A 20,251-nucleotide genomic window follows, 5' to 3' on the forward strand; every position below is an offset into this window, starting at 1 on the left:
AAGCCAGTATTAAAAACTATTTGGTTTTTTCCTTTAATGGTGTGATTTTGCTGAAGTTAAACAGCTGTGTAAATATTCATTTTTGAAAATTGTGGAATATTTTTCAGTTGTAGAAATATACCAGTTATTGCCAGAGCCAAGGCTGCATGAATCCTATCAATCATCACTTGTTTGTAAAATTGCAGAAGGAAATGTTTATATCAATAACGCGGATGGCGGCAGAGCTGCAGGACCCTTCGTCCCTTTCATTACTTTGACGTGATGAACTGCTTCATGCTGCTAAGTCTGAGAAGAATTCAGAGTGCATTCCTGACACGCCCATCAGGAAACACTACCATATTAGCATATTATATTGACTAATACAGTGCAATTATTAAAAAAAAAAAGTCAGCTGGAAATCAAATTAGAGAATCATTTATGTAACAGCAGCTTGCCGAAATGCGTTTTTGGATTAATGTCTTTGCCTCCCGCTGTGCATGAACCATCTGAACAAGGTTGCTGTCCTGCTGATTCAGGCATCGTGATGCAGGGACAGCAAGGCATGGGTGGGGGCTTCTGCGACCGGCCACAGTGGGATCCAGCAGCTCTGAGGTGTATTTACACCCCAGCAGAAGGCTGATTTACCATGACACTTTATGGCAGTGATGCCCAGAGCCAGACCTTGTGGACCCATCTATGTTCTGCTTTCTCTTCCAGCTGAACTAATAATTTAATATGCTTCAGTTGATGGAAATGCAGCATAGTTTTATTTTTTAAAAACATATTGAGGATGCAGGATCATCTTTTTAAAATTGGTATTAAGCTGAATGAGGAATAATTTTAGTAAAAAAATCAAATTTTCTTTCTATAATAAAGTATTTCAGTTAGATGTTTAAACATCTTACTGCAATTACAGTACTTTATCCTTCCAGTGATTAAGGAGCCTTAGATAAGGTTCCATGCTAATGTATTCAGTTTTTGTCAAGTTTTATGAAATTAGGTCAAATGAACTATTTTACTTGTTCAGACACTGGCTCTTGCAGTGTCCTTGCACACATGGTCCTGGCTCTGACATGAGTATGAAGTCTTACAGCAAAACAAACAGCAGGACAATAATGGGAGATGGAAATAATGGCAAACTGGCAGGTGCTAAAGGTCAGTATCAGTCCGTACTCTAAAAGCATACATAGTTATTTTTAAACACTGCAGATGATTATGGTGAAAAAATACTCTGTTGGAGAATGTGTGGCGTTATCAATTTGTGTGCCCCATTACATTTGATTCTGTCATTTGATTACACTTCACTGCAATTTTATTGCAGCTTCTCACAAAAGGTATGGAGCCTTCAGCAACATCTCATATTTACATCATTCTTTTCTAGCCATTACCAAATAGAGTAATGTTATCCTTACATTTAGCTATTTTATCTGTTGAATAAGTTACTGTATTTAGGTACATTTTTAGGAAGCTCAGTAGCAGCAAATTGAAGGCAACAAAACCCATCTCATTCTCATTGCTGTAGAAATCAAATCTAGGACTGTACTATAAAGTAGCTTTTACAGTTTTTAAATGAAAACAACTAGTTTTCCAGTTAAAATGCATCCACCTGTGCACAGCACAAGGTCACAACTAAGCAGCGATGTATAGAACCACATGAATGTATATAAAGCAAGTTGAATTTGGTTTCGACAAAGATCCTCTAAGGCATTAAATTTAGCGTCATTCGAGTCGCACGGGAGCGGATCTCATGAATTTGTGAGCGCAGTCCGAGAGTCAGCACGTAGTGCGATACTACAGTACCAGCAATGAGCCGTTTCGTCAAGAGATGCCTTTCATCACTAAAGTGAGCAGAGCTCCGGTCTCAGTTCCGTGCTGAAACAGCACTTACCGCTGCAGAGTCCAAACAGGAAGTGTCCCGCCCACTAAATGTCCTCCGATGCTATACTCCCCCGCTTGCAAGGATGTCTGGGCTCTTCGGACTCATTGTCTGAGCATCATGGTCGTCGAATGTTCATAACTGTGCATTAATCTAATCTCATTCGACGTGAACTCCTTGACAGGAAGGGCTTGCTGCCGCCAACGAAGGAACGCCAAGGCGACAGCAGTCAAAGTAAGCAAAGAGCCGATTGTCCCCGAGTTGGTTTTCTTCAAAATGTACACTTTATTTTCAACAAAAGTACAAAAACAAAAGTCTGTATTTACAATACTTGTATGGCGTTCTCATTTTACCCTCTTTGGTTTCACTGCTGACCTGATGGTTTGAATGGATGAACAGAATGTATTCATGACCCACACTTTTTTTCCCCTCCCACCGTCGTAGCTTGATCGACAGCCCCTGGTACCTCAACTACGAATAATCCTTCAGAGGGTCCAAACAAAAAGCATTTATGCACAGAGAGTGGGAAACAATGCTTACGCATATAAGTACTGCTTCATAGTGTCCGAGTGCCTCGTTTACCCTTCTACAGTACATTTTACATCCAAAATGACAAACCTTAGGGGTCTCAACTCAAAAATGGATTCAAATTCAATATACCTAGCTAATAATACGCAGAAGCACTGCTAAGCTTGCATTATCACACATTATAAATAGAGGCAAAAAAAGCCGGACATTCCAAACATATTTACAGTGACTCTTCAAACTACAGACGGTGCAAGCGCCGTGTTCCTAGTAACGTGACTAGCTGACTACGCCACGCAGACCCACACACCACAGACAGTCGGGTTTAGTTATAGACGTTCAAAAGTAAACGTCATCTGCGTGGGACTGCTTAACTATACAGAACATTTTGCCTTCAAAAGGAGCGTTTCCCCCCTGTAGTCTGCGAGATGGGCTACTCTACACATTAGTGTTACTTCCAACAGCTAAGGCTTCAGCAGTATGAACGGTGAACTAAGAAAGAAAATGGTGCCACATTCAGTAATAGTTCAACACAATCCCCCTGCCCCCCTTTAAACAAAAAACAGATTCCCAAGTACAATAATCCAGCATAACATGTAACTCAATTAAGGCAAACAATGGGTCTAGCCAACATTTTCTCTAAAGAAATAAAACACACCTTTAGCATCTGCTCTAAACAGGCATTAGAATGGTAAGAACCTGGTTACTCCGTTTGGCGCTGATTTCACACTTTAAAGAAAACAAGTTTGGGAGTCTTCCAATTTGGTAACTTTGACTGTGGTTTCAAAAAGATGATCTGAGATGCAATGTGGAGGAACATGAGTGTAACAGCAGTGAAGTCATCAGACTGGGACAATCTCTCAACAACAATAGCCACAGATCATCAAGTCCTTGGCCAGCAAGCGGAGCCCACATGCTCCTCTAGGAAACTCGTATTCTCGTACAGACCTAGGAAGTGTGGCAAATTTACACTTTTCTCTATTTTTTTTTTTAAACCAAAATAAAGGAGAGAAGGAAAAGCCGAAACTCACTTGCTCAATACTGTGCATTTAAAAAAATAATAATAAAAAAAAAATAAAGCGCACACACACACAGCAGCATTCGCCAGGAACACAAAAGGTGTGGAAAGCCAATTTGGGGGAGGGGGAAACTAAACCCTTTTTAAGATGGCAAAGGAAGAGTAGGTTAAAGTCTGCTTGTTTCTGGAAGGTTCTGTGGAACATGCTGCGCGTGGATAGGCTAGTAGGTGGAGTCTGGCCTGGAGCTCGCCTCCAATGTACCGGATTCGGTGTCAAACTGCAAGTCCAATGTGAAAAGGCATCTCATCGCTGCTGCTTCCCTGAGGGCAAAAAGGAGGAAGAAAAAAAAAGATACATCGACTTCAATCATCATGCATCGAAGGGAAGTGGTAATTTCCATAGAGGTGCGGCGGTGTAGGACGGCAATCTTGAGCTCCCCGCTTCCATAAGAAAACCCGACAGCTCATGGTAAAAATTAACATCGCTGCCTTCCCTTTCTGCAGTAATTACCCATCAGCTTCTATGGTTTTTAATAGATTCTAAATACTGTAAATACGGCAGTGGAATCGAAACCCCAGTCATCCGAATTCCTGAGCCATCTTAGCGACTTAAGAGCTGGATGTGTAACCAGCTTGCAGGGGGGCGTCTCGGAAGGGTCCCTTCTGCTATACCCCTGAAATAACTGCTTCACCCGATTCGCTCCGTATCATGAGCAGAGTAAAATCCTACGCTGCAAAGTACGTTACAAGTAACTGAATAACAATCGTAACACTACAGGCTTACTGTGATGAGACGGAGCCAGTGGATCAAGACCATGGTGCTCAGCACTTCCTCCTCTACACAAGGGCTGTACCCACCTCACCCCTCAATGCTGGCGCTGCGCTCCCTAAACCTCCGGCTTGTGGTTGTTCTCCTCCAGCTTCTTGCTTTCCTCCGAAGTCCCGCGCTCCTTCTCTCCTGTTTTCCAGCTGCCTTGTCTGGAGAAAACAACGGGGTTCCTTCACAACAAAGCCCAGAATCACGGCGGAAGCCACTCGTGGCATCCAAAGAACATCCTCCTGCGCTGCTTCTGCGATCCACACGTCGTTTTGCGTTACACTGAAAACAAGCAGCAGACCAATCCTGCTACACGAGACCACATGCAACGTACTTGGACTTCTTCTGGTATATCCAGTAGATGATGCCCACGATCATGGCTGCCAGAATGAGCCCCACCACAATGCCCACAATCAGCTTGGCCTGGTCCTCCCCTTCGCCTGGTGTGCCTGCAAAAGTGATGCACGCCAGTTTGCACGCTGCACTTCATCCTGCCAGAGTATCCCCGATGAGCCCGCCGCACCCTGACTGGAAGCGTGACGTATGTCCGCGGGGAACACAGTGGACAAGAGCAGTGGTAACAGGTCAGTAACGTGGCTTAACCCACGTCTATAGGTCAATAATCTGTTACCACAGGGAATCATGTCCCACATGATTCCAGACATGGGCTGATGATGAGGGCAAACACATGTTCTTTGATAAAATGAGAAAAATTCTGACAATGTGTCGGTCTGCTCTGGACCTCCAGGTCAACTGGACTCCACTGCTGACCTTTGACATGCTCAGCTGCTCAGATACTGCGTATTGGATATTGAGAAGCATCGCTAAGGGGCCGTTCGCAGGACGACTGCCTCGCTACTCTAACGGCTCCTTCCATCGCTGCCCCTGCATCCTTGCAGAGATTACAGATCGCTTTCTAGCCAACACAGCACAACTCTCTCAGCTCAGTTTGGACTACTAGGTTTGCTTAAAAAAAAGGAAATAAAAATAACAAAAAACCTTACCTTTTTGTTTCCCGCGTTCCTCCTCAAATACTGAAATCAGATATGAAATGAAATTATATTCCAACTGAGTTTCAAGAATAAAAGGCACACATGCACTGCCATTCTGGAGACTCGAGGAGAGAGAAAAACGATCTGTAATCAGTAGTGTGTGACCGCAAGAGTCACCAACGCTTGTTAAAGAACCATGCTAACTACGACCAGGAGGGAGGAGTGAAAGGGTAAAAGTCCAGAACACCAACACAGACAGATCGCCCGAGAGGAATAGATGAGAATGAGTAGACACCACAACAGGCTGAGCGCGAGTGAAATCAACACTTACCAGAGCCTGGATCCACTCTCATGCACACGGTCACCATGTGTCAGAGTAGGGCAAGTGATCGTTTTGCTCAATCATTGCTTGCTGTGAAAGCTCTACAATGGTTGTGTTCAGGAAGGAGAGGGAATACTGCCAGCACCACAGGATTTAAGCGAAGAACTGGTAGACGCATGCAGATTTGCCCATCGAATGCCTCCCCATTCAACATTTTGTGGTATTTAGGGGCAGGACCTCAAAGCCAAACTGTCCCATGCCCCTTTCGCTTGGGCTGTTCCTGTGGCGCTTCAGTCTAGAGTGAGAAGACGCCCTTGGGCTGTCACTGGGACAGGTGTGCGGTTGGTGGAGACGGACAGGCTTGGTGAGGGGTCGAGGCTACGCAGCGGGCAGTGCGTGTGGGTCGAGGGCGCTGAACTTACGCGATGATACGAGTATCTCCTTGGTATCAGCCCCCAGTTTGTTTGAAACCATGCAGGTGACAGTGAGATTCTCTCTGGGCAGCACAGTAATCTTGTGTGTGATCTTGCCGTTGATGTAAGGGCTTTCTTCCTGCTTTGAGAGAAAAATAAATGGATAAATTAAATCAAAACACATTGGGGGGAAAAAAAAAGATCTCATTATTGGCAACCATATTTGCATTAAGAAGGTGTCAGAATACCTGAGCTGCAGGATTATCACCATATTACAGTGATATTAATATTGCTATAATAAAAAAATAACAGCGTGTGCAATATTAAGTACATTGCAGAGGTCTCAAAGGTGCAGTTACGTGCTAGCTTTGGAAACACGCTCCTCAATATGATATATCAACAGTGATTTGGAGGTGGCCGTTGCTGTGGCACACAGACAATATTAGAACTTAATAAAGGAAGGATTGCTGTCTCTTTCAATGTCACTCCACCTAATAAACCTCGGTTTGAATAATGTCACTCTGCCACCACTAGGGGTCGCTGTGCTGCCTCCATCACAACTAAGACCGACAACGCTTCCTCGTTGCCGTGACGCCTGCACACATGCCACGCCCAGCTCTGGATACTGTGAGATAGAGCTGTAGCTTCCGGACTCAGCGGACTCGTGGCCCGTCCAGCCACCGTGCGAGAAATTTTTAGCGATGAAAGCGAAAATGCACGAGACCTGTCAACGCGTGGAAAGTCCGCGTCCTAACCACATATCACGCTTCTGCCTGTTCACTGAGAGGTGGAAGTTGTCGTACAGCAATGGATGAGTTGAGTTCAACTCCGCAAGCAGCAAACCTTTGAGTCCATAATGAGCCAGGAGACCGGGCCACATGCCCTGGACAGGGGTCCTACAGGGACAAGGCCCCTTTGGCGTTCGGAGTACGTAACACACACACTGGGCTGGTCGGTGCTATCTGAGAGTTAGTGATAACTGGATAAGCACCATCGACTGCTGATGACTGCTCGCTGCCCTGTTCTTCGCGCGTCTTAAGAGAAACCTGAAAAAGCCCAGGGAGAACGTGCCAACTACACAGACTGAGCTGGACCTGAATCCAGAGCACAGGCCAGGAGGTGTGAGGAACCAGCATTACCTGCTGTACCACTGTGCACACCATGACAGAGACCTAGTGACCATGTTGAAGACCCACAGATGCTTTCCTCCAGCTACTTTAACCCTGTTGGTGGACGTGGACCTTCCTGGGCAGTGACACTCTCTCACTAAAGCCATTCAGTGATGGAGCCCACAGTGGCGCCATAGGAGAGTGACTTTCCATTACAAGCAATAGAGATGTGCTGGATCAAGCAGCTCTGAGACACCCCAGAAGTTCTACATAAAGTAATTACGTTAAAAAATAAAGAAGGAAACCGAAGGCCACCAGAGCAGCGTTTACCAATGGAGGACGGCGAGTGCTCCCACAGTAAGCGGCAGCGGTACATACGTAGGTGCCGTTGATGCTCCACTGGACGGTGGGCTTGGGCGACCCCTCCGCCTCGCACATAAGCACTTTGTGTTTGCCCTCGTCGCCACGCTTCTTGTCCAGCTTCTTGATCACAGGTTTTCCTGAGAGACCACAACACATGTCAATTGTCTTCTGCATCTAGTGCACTTTCACTTAACCCTTTCACAAATTTATTAACGTCCACAACACAACAGGGTAAGTAGCTTGGTATAGGTATGCTAACACGGAATGTTACTTTGAGGGAAAGTGTCAGTCAAATGAATAATATATTATTCTCTTCATTGCTCTAGCATCGCACAAAGGGTAGGAACAGAGAAATGGAAGTGGTTACCCTCAGAATGTTTAAAAAAAAGAAAGCACTCACTGTATGTGGGCTTCTTTACAGTTTCAGCTGGAACATATCCTCTCAAAAGATAATGTATATTTAACAGTTAGATGCTCTTCCATGGTTTGCCTTAGTAGTCTGATGTATTGCACGAGTCATACATGGGTAAAGAGCTCAACTGATACACCTGACCTCACTTTTATACCATCTCAAAGCTGAAGCTGATTGAACGATGCTAAGAATAACTAGCAGTATAAGTTGAAGAAACATCGAGGGGTTATCAGACCTAGTGGCTCGACCTGCTGCGGATATGGGTACGGCCCGGCGTGAGATTTACACCATCTCCCCCGGACTGTTGCACGGGAGCTCTGGGTGCCACTCACAGGTGGCTTCTCTGCGACGTGCGAGGATCCCCGGCAGCCTGCGAACTACACCCATTTCCGAACGAGACACATTAACATGGAGACGTACCTTCTACTACAAGCTGGAAAGACCTCTTCTTCGTTATTCCCTCCACAGAGACCTCGCACTCATAGACGCCAGAGTCGCTGTACTTGAGCTGAGTGAACACAGGCTGCTTGCCCAGCTTCTCGTTGTCCTGAAACGAACACGGCTGCTTCTTAGGAAGCAGTTCTTTCCACATCATTCACGTTCCCTGCCTCGAAGGCGACTTGTGCACGCCCGACTCGAGTCCAGACTAGATCTGGTCATCTCCAAGCACCCTTTTTTGTGCCTTTAAGCTCCTCGGTCATACACGTCCTCTGCACAGGGGGAGACAGCAAAGCTCCCTACCTTGGTCCAGGACACCTTCACATCAGCGGACGCATTCTTCTGCATCTGCACCTCCAGGGCCTCCTCGACGTTCTTAATGATCTTCCCCGAGGGATTCAGACTGACATCTAGGTCTTGGGGGGGGGAGGAAAAAAACAAAATCCCTCAGAGGGCTTGAGAAGGACCCTATCAGTGTGCCGCAGGCTGCCGGCACGAGCTAATTTGTCCAGCTTATCAAATCCATTAAGTCCCTCTCTTTGCGGGGAGAGCAGTTGGGCGCATGGGGAAGGGTGACTTTGTGAATGTGCGAGGACGCGTTGTCTTGGGGCTTCCTCCGAGCCAAAGTCACGGTTTCCCCATTATGTGTATCACACGACAGCACCAAACTGCATTCAGGCCTCCAAATGAAACTTTGCCCAGCGGAATAAGTTTTTGTTAAGCTTACTGAACCTTTTTGAAGCACAAAAGGTCTCGTACCTCAGGAGAGAGTAATTAAATGTGGACAAAAAAAATTCAGCTTATCTGTGTTTGCATGGGTTCTTAAAAGAAACGCTCAGAAATCATAATTAGTTCTTCCAATGCCTCGAATAACAAATAATTTGGTATCGCGTTTCCCCTTCAAGACAAATTTGATTACTATGTCCCCCGTGACTTCATTTACATTACAAGTGTTTGTTAGAAAGTGAAGATTTGTGAGCCCGATTGCCTCCCTGACCGTTCAGAGGAGGAGCAGAGAGAGAGCACAGTTCACGGGACGGCGCTGACTCACAGTGTACCACGATGTTCTTGCTGCCCACCATCTTGTCATTGTTCACCGGGGAGCACTTGTACTCTCCGGTGCTGTTACGAGTGACGTCGGTCAGGGCGTACGTGTCCGTATTATCCACGGTCACCTTCTTTCCCTGCAAACAAAAGAGGGCTTGTGAGAAACAGAAGCAGCCTGGATGTTGGGACAACCAGAAGACCACCGAGCGAGGGCAGGAACCCATGGGAGGCACCAGATGCTGGAGAGCACTTGCCTTGAGATGGAAGTTGAAGCTGGTGGGCCGTGGGTTTCCGTCAGCCTTGCACTTCAGGGTGACATTGTCCCCCTCCTTGATTGACCCTTTGTTGACTACCTGGAGGTCCACCGTCTCTGTGGGGTCTGTGGTAAAGACAGCGGAGCGACAGGTAGGAGTAAGTACTCAACACACAGCTGGGTGGTTAACTGCATTTCTCCCTGCGTGCAGTAAGACCTCACAGGGTCCACAGGCTTCATTTTCCACACACTTTGCTGCACCGAGTCTCCTTGGTGGGCGGCGCTCGGGCGACTATTATAGCTCCTGTGCCCCGAAGTCCTGCTCAAATATACTTTCAGCCCCCAATAAGTAGTGCTCCAGACTGACACAGTTACGCTCATTGAGCTGCGCAGACAGCCCTCCCAGGCTCCGTGTACACCTTGCTTCTTGGGCCACCTCGATTGCCATTACTGTTCCGGCTTGTCACCGAGGACCTTGGCACCTACAAAGACCTCTTCCATACGTCACGCTGATGTCAATAAGCGGCACTATTCTTCAGGTGGGGAAAGAAGTTTAAAAATCCTGCTATCTACAGGCTGGTGTCCTTCAGAAAAGTCACGCAAGTTCAGGTATTTCCTTTGAGTGGCAAATCAATCCATCTCTCGTGTCAGAACATGGCAGGCTCCTCTGAAAGTGAGCCATAAATCAATATCTGACACCAAGCCACAGTGTGTGTGAGGTCATCAGCTGCTGCCCTCGGCCGCACCGGTCCACAACCCCCAGGGGATGCTGTTGCCCACTCACAGATAACGGTGAACTTCTCGGGCGCTGACACCTGGACAGGCCCCAGGGGGTGCTGGATGGTGCAGGTGAATGTTGAGTACACGTCCTGCTTTACCGCAGTGTACTGCAGCTTGGAGGAGGTGGTCGTGAGGCCAGTAGTGGGGTCCTTCTTCAGCAGCACGGTGATCACAATCACTGGAAAAACACACACACACACACACACACACACACACACAGCTAAGAGGGTGCCATCCAGGCTGGAGGTCTACATTTGACAAAAACTAAGAGGATGCCGTTACTGACAATTATAAATAACATTCACGTGTCAATACAGCCTGAATTAAGGGTAATTTTTAAATTTACACTTTGAATTATTCGGCGACTTCATAATCACAACTTACGTTTCCCATCATCTGTCAGTTGGGTGTCATTTTTGAACCAGGTGATGTTGGCCGGTGGGTTTGCATTGAGAGCGACGCACTCCCCAACCTAGGAAAAAAGGGCCTTTTTAAAAAGTTGAAAAGACAAGCGAGAGAGGGAGAGCGAGCCTTCGCTCCTTTTAAAACGCATAAAGACTGGGATGGACCTTTGGCCGAATCCCTTTCATCTTTACAGAACGGCTCAGGGTGCTTCCCAAAAAACATGGGCGATATTGCTCCTGCAAAGAGACGAAAGGAGGGCTGCCCTCCGAGGGCCCTCACAAACGGCCCCTATTCTCTTCCCCTTTCTGCTGATAAAAAGCTATCAAAGCTGAAACTGGGTAGCAGCCTTCGGGTGCTCTGGGCACACACTCCTCACCGCTTTGCTCTGCAGTGTGGCGGAACGCCGTTTCACAGGGCATCCGCTCCAGTGCCTTTTCATGTCTGTTTTCCTTTCCCAGTTCATGCGACACATACCAATAAGAAAGAGATGAGAAGCAGCACTTTTATGCCACTAACCTGTACGCCTGCGAGTGTCTTGACACTCGTTCTCTGGGGCAGGTTTATGAAGCTACGCGTACAAACACAATTTTTTTCCCCCCGCCTTTTCACCTTTTCCCCAAGCTTATTTGTTTGTTTTTGTTGTTTAATGTGCTGAAATGTCTGTTCTGGTCTTGCAAGACAGGGCAAAACGGGACAATGCTCTTCCTGTCTTTGTCTTGCTCCAAGAAGAATGGCCACGTAAAACTCTATTAGAGGAAAAGCCAGAGTGGCATTAATAAAGACTTGACAGGGTTAGATGCGCAGCGCGGTGCCGGAGAGCGTGCAATCCGTTTTCTCAGGGGAGAGCGCCGCTCCCCGCAGGGTGTGACGGCTAAAGTGGTTGGGAAGAGGAAGTGGTGAACGGCCGGAGGTGCGTGTGGGGAAGATGCATTGGTTTTGGGAGCAGGGAGCATCGCCATGTCCACTGGGAAAAGATGGACAGTCGGACGCGGGTGGCTGCATTAGTTAATGAGCTGCGCCCTGGGGAGGAGTGGCCTGCAGCAGATCAAAGCGAGCCGGTCTGCTCTCAATGTCACCTGTAGAGGATGGTTTCGGGAACAAATGACACTTTTGGGAATGCTGACACTTGTCTGCTTTGCCTCCGGAACTGGTGCAAAGTCCGAGAGCCCGCTCACCGAGCTCGATCCGTGACCTTTATCCCCCGCGCATGTGGCGCTTGGCCGTTAACAGCGCTCGGACACGGAGTGCCTTCAAAGAGATAATGCCGAGGGATAACGCACCCTCCCCACCCGTCATTGCAGAAATGAAACACGACTTTGAACATGACAGCCCTCGGTAGGTCTCCTTTTAAAACACTCCCTCTATACCCCCCAACCAACTTCCCCACCCCCAGACACCTACTGCCCCTTCCATCAGTGCTTTGCTTCAGCCTGATCCACACTATACAAAAAAAGTGAAGCCTGAGGAGAAGAAAAGGCAATGAGCAAAATAAGAAATAATTTACAGAAAACAAACAAACATAATCCCTAATGTGCAAATCAAGCATGTTTCAGCAAAGAGAAGCCACTGATATTTTATTCCTTTCTCTCACCCTATGAAAGGCCGCCAGTGTTGCCTCGCACCCTTCGGTGTCTTGCCAGCGAAACATCAGCCCTCTGATGTCTTCGCTTTCATTAAAGCACCTGTATATCCTGCAACGTCACTCGCACGCGATTCAAAGCCCCTCATTCTCAAGGAGACCAAGACCTCGTTTTCCCCACGCGCAACACAGACGCTGCTACTTGATTTTTAATTGGAGCCCTTCAACAGGGGATCCTTCGCCTTGTAAGCACCACCTACAAAGGGTTAGTGCTGGAAACCTTCCAAGCTCCCATAAAAGTGCCTTGAGGTGTTCAATAATGTATAAAGTTATATAAAAACAATAAAAGAGCAAAATGTAAACCGGGGCGTCCTGTGAGAATATCAAAACCAAAAAGCAGAGTTTTCCTTTACTACTTCAGCTCGTGCCATGGTCAATGAGAAGCGTGGTCAACTCACCGCGGTCAGTTTGCCGTTTTCCAGCTCTTTAACTTTATCTTTGATCTGGGGGGCTGAAGGTTTCTCTGCAGAGAGAGAGAGGCAGAGAGAGAAATGGCACGGCGTTGCTCAAAAGGAAATCGATGAATAAATTCTGTTTGCAATGTTGTCAACAATGTACGCGGAACATTTTAAACACAGGCAGAAGGTCTTCGTTGTATTAAAATGGGTTAGGTAAAGGTGTCCGCAAATGGTACGGACCCAGTATCCAGTGTCAGATGTTCGTGGAGCTAATGGAGAGAATATTTCCCCTGCACTAGACACCACTCTTCAGATCTTCCTCACCATGTCAGTGCTGATGTATTTACACAGCGAGTGCCATCACATCTACTGTTTTGGTCTGAGATGAAACCTTTAATCCGCCCACGGCCCGTTTCATCTTTTCAAAGGTTTCTCACATTCATCTGCAGCCATGTGTCGCTGTGGCTCTGAGGTTTGGCAACCGGTTGTGGCAGCAACCCCCACCGCCCCCACCCAATCCAGCAAAGCCCTCAGCTAGGTCATTGGCGGTAATTTCGCCACTGTACTCACTGTAAACCAGAACGTTGGTGGAGTACTCCTTGATGTCTGCAGGGCCGACCTCCATGCAGGTGAAGGTCTTCTGGTCCTCGAGAGTGGCGCGGCTGATGAGCAGGCTTGAGTCGTTTCCCATGCTCACGCGGTCCTTGTAGAAGCCTGTGGCCTGGATGGTCACCTCGTCCATGTGTGCCTGCTTCACCAGGAGGTCGCCTGGGGCGCTGTCTGGAATGTCCTGGCGTTGACATCGGCAGAAAGGTCACCCAAAACACTGCCGTAACGGGTTACACATTTGGTATGCGCGTCCTTCCGGGCAGGGTCTCTGGACCACCTGCCACTTCAGCGAGACTCGCATTTTCTCAAGATTCTGCAACCTTCTCCCCGATCATTAATCTCTTGGAGTGGGCGATGTTTGTTTTATTCTACTGCCTCAAGTTTCCTCTGAACATACTTCAAAGCGGCTTAAAGTGTTTTCAGTCTTTCCACACTGAGCACTTAGCGATAAAAGAGGGAGGAAAGAAAACAGTAGAGACAGTAATGCTGACATACGAAAACTTACATATTTCCATTTCGTGAACATATGGCTGGCTGGCTTGACACCTCCGGGGTTGCAGGGCACTTTAATTGTGTCGCCATACAGCGCTGTAATGGTCTGCAAACTGCTTGCTGGAAGAAAAACACACAAGAAGAGCATTCTTAGAGACCCTGCGTAGCGGCGATCCAGAATGGAGGCCTCCTAATCTAAGCGTTTTAAGCAGATGCATTAAAATGCTGTTGAACACGTTAATTTTAATGGCGAACAAGCTCGACTGACAGGGCATGCTGAGTAAACGCTACTCCCGGAGCGGGCTGCCCCCCACCTTGCTCGCAGCAAAAGGGCTTTACAGTCCGAGCACACACTCGTCCGCGCCGGCGCAAACATAAAAACTTGAACGGCGAGACCACCCGCCTGACCGATCGTTTGGCAAGTGTGTGCTCACTCGCTGCCTCCGCCGCCGGTTTAGTTGTACACGCTTCTGTGCTCCCCTTTTGGACTGCAGGGTGACTGCCACCCCGGGCCCAGTAATGTTAACGCTCAACAAAGAGGTGCCGACGCTGCTCTCAGATTCAGTTCCCTTTCAGCGTCGTCTTAACCACAAGAACGGACATCCCTGCGGCAGCTGGTCGTACGCCATCATTAAAAAGCAACGACCGTAGACTGCGCTACGTGCTCCGACGGTCAGCCCAGCTGCGAGACAGGAAAAAACGGCTCCTTTCCCCTTGGAGAGAGGTGCTCTGTCACAGAGAGCCATGTCACATTCAAAAGAGAATGTGTCATTTGTGCTTTACTGCTGACCCCAGACTGACGTGCCCTGTGACTGTTCCTACCTAAACAGCGCAGCAAGTTAAAGAGCTGATAAAGAGCTCATCTGCGTGGCGCCACAGATCACAGACCAAGATGAGGGACATCAGCTGCCGGAACCTGGAAGTGGCAGATCTGTGGACCATGTTAGAATGCAGGTGCGCGCACACACACACACACACACACACACACACACACACACACACACACACACACACACACACACACACACAAAGGAGAGAAACTTTTTTTTTTTTTTTTGGTAAAACAGAACAGGTACACGCACACTTGGAAACCTGGCGTTCAACTCAGATGCTCAGGGTGACACTGCTAGCAAAGCTGGGTTAGTGTTGGGCGGGTGGGCGGGCGCCTAACACTTTCCTGGGCAATGGCGTGAGCCCTCCAGAGGGGTTGCCATGGAGACAAAACAGGGTAGAGCCAGGAGCATCGGGAGAGCGGTGTGATGAATGGGTGGGTCAGGGGACTGGGGTTCGTAGGTCCTCTGCAGCCAGACCGTTTTCATTACTTCTTCCTGCCGATGAGCTTGTGCTCAAAGCGAGGGACGGTCGAAGCAGAGCAACAGACACTGCGTGCATCACACACACACTCGGAATAAAAAAGAACCGTGATGAACCAGCCAGGAAAATTCCAGTCCATGGTTTCCCCCACAGGGAACAGGCACTAAGCTCTGATGACAGACATGCTGATAAGTACACTAAACACCGCGTAGTAAAGACCCCCACGATGACACAAAGTAAAGAGTACTGACATTTTGAAAGCTCCCTTTACTAGTTCAATATCCGCAGTCTTTCAAATTAAGTTCAGTCACTCACAGATGAGGAAACACATGGCTACCAGCCATCCTAACCTTTGTCTTTTGGGATGCCGTAAGCGTGCCAATGCGGTTTCTACGAGCAAAAAACTGCTATCCTACTTTACTTACTGGAATGTACATCAGCAGCTTAAAGTGGGAGTACACCTTTGCGCTTTTTGTCGGAAACTTGTTTTTGTTCATGACACATTCTTCTCAGCTCCTCAGCAGCAGGTCCCAGAGGGAAGACACCTGTGGGTCATTTTTTAAATAAATAAATAAATAAATAAATAAAATCTTTTCTGTCCGGCTCAGCCCATACAGCTGTCGTTCCGGTTGCCCAAGTGTACTCACACTTTTGACTGCTACTGTATTAATAACCAAAACACTTTATTCCCTCCCGCTGCACTGCTGTTATAGTCTGTACTTCATAGTTGATTAGATCGCTAACATTTTCTCTTGTTCTTCAGCGCTTGATGTCAAATCTCCCACAGAAAAAGCATCAGAATTACCAAGACGCGCATTCGGCAAAGAGAATAAAGCAATCGGAGCCTCAAATACTGGCCAGCAGCCTGTTGCGAGCACGGCTCTGCCCAACACACACACAAGAATCTACAATGGCACTATGAGACAATACGCTCCTTATGCGTTCCCTTGCCTTTCCGCCAGTTCCAAATTCTGCTGTAAGAAGGCAAATGGAGCAACAGGAGGCATCGGTACATGATTTGGACACACGTACGTTAAAAACGGCAGCCGGATGCAGGGAAGGAACCTGTCGTTTTGATCATCTGTTGCAGTGTGAGATGGCATTTTAGGGGAGCACTCGCGACTAACAAACTGAGAGGAGTCGAACACGAGTGGATCATAAGTAAACAAACGTGACCTGACAGACAGCAGTTGTAAATACAAGAAAAAAAGGAGGGGGGGGGGGGGGGGGGGGGGAATCGGTATTCCAGGTTGAGCGAGTGGCCATCAGGAAGATGCACAAGAGCTCATGGAGAAAGGAGGAAGCACGCAGTGCGGGGTAAACAAAGCCGTCTCGCTGCTGGCTGCCCGCGATCTGCCTCCCGGACGGGCAGGAAGACAACAGGTAATCACCCGAGAGTCAGTCCGCCGTGCTCGAGGAGGCGGGGCAAGACAAGCAGGCCGAGCGCTTAACAAGCCCTTTCCAGAAATATCTATTGGGAAGGCCGCAGAAGCGATGTCAAAACAATGCCTCCTCAGATCGCAGCAATAAAGCTGAGAAGAAATTCACTGCTGTTACTCCTACCGCACCAGGCTGAAATGATCTGTGTTTTCCCTTGCTCTCACCTCTCTCTCTCTCTCTCACACACACACACACACACACACACACACACACACACACTTCTTTTCTCTCACCATCCATCATCGAAAATGCCATTTTCAGGCTAGAGCGCTGAAAATATGCAAAGCAATTGCTTGTTTTCCCATGACAGCAGTAAAAATGTACACAATATCCTTTTATGCATTTTACAGGTCAATCCTCGTTGCGGCCCAGGGTGCCCGGCTGCCGGCCATTCATCTCGGCCTCGCCGTGAAAACCCCTGGTTGTGTTATTGGATCTTTCACCAAGTGATCCATTTGTTGACTGATAGAGGAAGACAAACAGGGCTGTGCTGTTAGAAGCCAGAAACAACGCTGCGCCGCTCCCCGCTCGCAGTTTTATCTTGCGGCATAGCATGAGCGAAAAGGCGTTTTTCCCATTTTAATCAACGGATGAATTCGAGAAGTCTGTCTGATAAGCGCCATCGAGAAAGGCACGGATATCGCGGGTTTAGTCCGATCGACAGTTTGCGGAAACGAGCTGATCGAGCAGTTCATGCCGTGAACGGGAGCCTCCCGCTTATTTGGGGAATGGCTTAATGGCGATTCCTCCCTTTCTCGATAGACAAACTCAGCGAGGTGTATTTGGCCAGAGTCAGCAACGAGCCCGCGATTCTATCTGAGCGTTGTACGTGGCTCGGCCACACTGCCTGACGTCAAGACGACCATTAAGGCCGCAACGAGAATCCATTACGCCACCTGCACGTACGCCTCACCTACTGATTAACAACCATTTAAAACAATGTCTGCAGATAATGCAAAGTGTGTATCATTAGCGCATTAATCATTTATCATCAAGGGGAGAGAAAACCAGAGGCAGAAGCAAATGCTGAGGATAGCACTAAGTATACAAGTACAAGCCCGCACTGTACAAATGGAGCCCATATGTATTTAAGACAAATTAACTAAAGCGCGATGGTGCTTTATTACGGCTTTAACAATTCCTTATTGAACATGGGCTAGGGAAAAGAAAAAAGAAAAAAAAAAAATCTAATGAAAGAATATAAAACCAATCTTAGACCAAGAAAATAACTCCCATATAAATTAGTTTGCAGCGATCACCTACGGGAAGTTTCGCCGCCGAATTAATTATTTCTGAGAGTCTTTACAAAAGGGCTGTTTGTTGAAACACACTGGTTTGACACGGTGAAAAACGGCATCCATCCATCAAGACAATAGGGTTTGTCTCAGCTCAAAAGATAACATGATCTTCTGCAGCAACTATGCAAGTCACGAACACGAAGCTGTTTGCGTTGCTACTCATTCACATGGAGGAGGAAGTGAGGGCTCGGGGAGGCGGGGGGTCAATTGACTACAATTTCCTTTTTTTTTTTTTTTTTTTAAACATTGTCAAAAGACTCTCAGCCTTCATTGTGACTTCAGGGTCAAATACTTCGCAGAGAGAGATTGCTTTCAGAGGCGGCAGGCATCGATGAGCGCACAAGGAATCCTCCGCGTTCCCTGTAATGCTGCTGAAACCTTCTGCTGGGAGCCGTAACGGATACAATGAGCCGTTTTCCTGTCAGAACCGTGAAGACTGATCAATGCATCAATTTTTCACTCAAAAATGGAGTTATTCAACGTGCTTCTACAGCCACTGGTCCAGCAGTCCTTTAGACGTTCGCAAGCTCTAACATCAATTACCAAACAACAAAGGGCCAGAGTCGTCTTAGTATGAATTTCAAAAAAAAAAAAAAAAATTTAAAAACATGAAAAGCAAGCCAAATGCTTTTCGCCTCATCTCCAAACGTGGGGTTGGGACTTTTTTTGTGTCTTCTCCTCAGAGTGGATCCGCCTTTTGTTGCCGGATAATAAGAGTTGTCTCCCAGTCGAGAACGCCGAGATGTTGGCACTGGGGAAATCAGTTCCCCACGAAATGCACGCCACACTCCGCCGCACGAGTCATCAAACAGACGAAAGCGCCACACGAGCGATCAAACCCTCGCTTGTAACGCGCTAAAAATGGCAGCCTGCGTTATGCAGCGAGTCGCAGAGCCCGCGTCTGTTTACTCCTGTGGACTTAGAGAAAACAACAACAACAACAACAACGTTGGAGACGACTCCCTACCGACGGTTAGGCTAGCGATTCCGACGACCCTGTAAGAAATCGATCTGCCGCAGCACGGTCTCTTCAGCCGACCCGGACATCAACTGTGCTCCCAGGAGATGCAGAGCGAAATGCATGTGGACCTGGGGGCCCTATCCCCAAGGGGATCACAACCCGAGCTGCTCCGCCGCTGCCTGTGCTGCGCTGGGGCCCCAGGCGCAAAGCCCCCTCTCAAAGCCTGTTTACCATCCCCACGTTTTAGGGGGAGAGTTAATAAGATAATCAATTAGGCGGAATAAGACGGGTTTAATGGAATTAATCAGGCTTCCAGTGAATTCCGTAATGGCTGGGGATGGCATTAAAAGTGCATCTTCTCATAACAAGAGACCTTATGAAATTGAATTAGGGCAGGCGGCAGCACCTTACGGGAACAAACATCTGCCGTGACAGTTTCCACTCAAAAGTACGTGCAACATAAGCCCAAATGCTTTTTCTGCATTTGAATTAAAAAAAAGTCTGGTGACAGGAAGAGCCACGCTGCGGAGCGTGCGAAAAGGTTCATATCATATGCGAACTACCTGGGGTTACATTAGAGGCGCTGTGGAGTGAGCTTGACAAAAGTACTCGAATTTCTTCGTAGAAAATCCTGCCGCAGAAAGCCACCGTCAGATTTCCAACAGATAAAGGAGTAAGACTCAGCACAAGCGTGGAATCTGGGGCCTCTCTCTCAAATATGAATATTATTGAGGCACGGCAAGAACTACAGGTGACCTTGCGCAGTTCGCTGCGGCCAGGCAGAAAGGCAAAGCAGCTCCAATTGCCCACACAGTGTGTGATAAAAGCTACTTTCCCTGTGAAAAGTCCATCTAAATCAGCCTTACCTGTTGGCTACGGCTGCACACCTCATCTAAAAATAACAGCTGTAATTTCTTCTTGTTCTTTCGTGAGAACTTTGTATGTGGCAGTGCTGTCATCGCTTGGCAGAACAGATTATTCCTTTGCAGAAGTCAAATCCACAGGAACTGCATGGCCAGGGCACTGTACTGTGCTGCTGTTTGAAGGGCGTGTATACACACACACACACACACACACACACACACACACACACACACACACACACACACACACTCCTGTATTGACAGTCCCAGGTTGCCGCCTCCTTCACTTGGTTCAGGGCGGTACAAACGGCATTCTGGCAAAGAAAGATGGGGATTTCGCCCCAACGCACCTGATGGACGCAGATTCAAACTTGGCACAAAGCTGTGTGCGCAGGTGTGTGTGTGTGTGTGAGCAAGAGAGATGGCTGAGGTCAGCGTGGGTGGCCGATTACCTGAAAGGCGGTATGAGGTTGTCTTTAAAACAGAAA

The 20,251-nt window shown here is 47.7% G+C and overlaps 1 protein-coding gene across 2 annotated transcripts in view; it reads right to left on the bottom strand.

The window, feature by feature from the left end:
• Positions 1–2,116: 2,116 nt before the first annotated feature.
• alcama (activated leukocyte cell adhesion molecule a) overlaps positions 2,117–20,251 on the bottom strand; it is a 47,264-nt gene continuing 29,129 nt past the window's right edge. Inside the window, exons 2-16 of one of the 2 annotated variants that reach the window (XM_018755487.2) lie at positions 13,901–14,007; positions 13,357–13,576; positions 12,787–12,851; positions 10,729–10,816; positions 10,349–10,522; positions 9,566–9,690; positions 9,316–9,448; positions 8,568–8,680; positions 8,247–8,373; positions 7,430–7,551; positions 5,952–6,084; positions 5,220–5,249; positions 4,550–4,664; positions 4,257–4,376; positions 2,117–3,719 (exon numbers count right to left, since the gene is read on the bottom strand). In XM_018755487.2, the coding sequence (XP_018611003.1) occupies positions 4,286–4,376; positions 4,550–4,664; positions 5,220–5,249; positions 5,952–6,084; positions 7,430–7,551; positions 8,247–8,373; positions 8,568–8,680; positions 9,316–9,448; positions 9,566–9,690; positions 10,349–10,522; positions 10,729–10,816; positions 12,787–12,851; positions 13,357–13,576; positions 13,901–14,007 (1,643 nt within the window). In that variant the 3' untranslated portion in view covers positions 2,117–3,719; positions 4,257–4,285. The remainder of the gene's footprint in view (positions 3,720–4,256; positions 4,377–4,549; positions 4,665–5,219; positions 5,250–5,951; positions 6,085–7,429; positions 7,552–8,246; positions 8,374–8,567; positions 8,681–9,315; positions 9,449–9,565; positions 9,691–10,348; positions 10,523–10,728; positions 10,817–12,786; positions 12,852–13,356; positions 13,577–13,900; positions 14,008–20,251) is intronic. The other variant, XM_018755488.2, reaches the window with a different exon arrangement.

The sequence above is a fragment of the Scleropages formosus genome, chromosome 4 (assembly GCF_900964775.1).
Source record: "Scleropages formosus chromosome 4, fSclFor1.1, whole genome shotgun sequence".
In the NCBI taxonomy this organism is placed as follows: Eukaryota; Metazoa; Chordata; class Actinopteri; order Osteoglossiformes; family Osteoglossidae; genus Scleropages; species Scleropages formosus.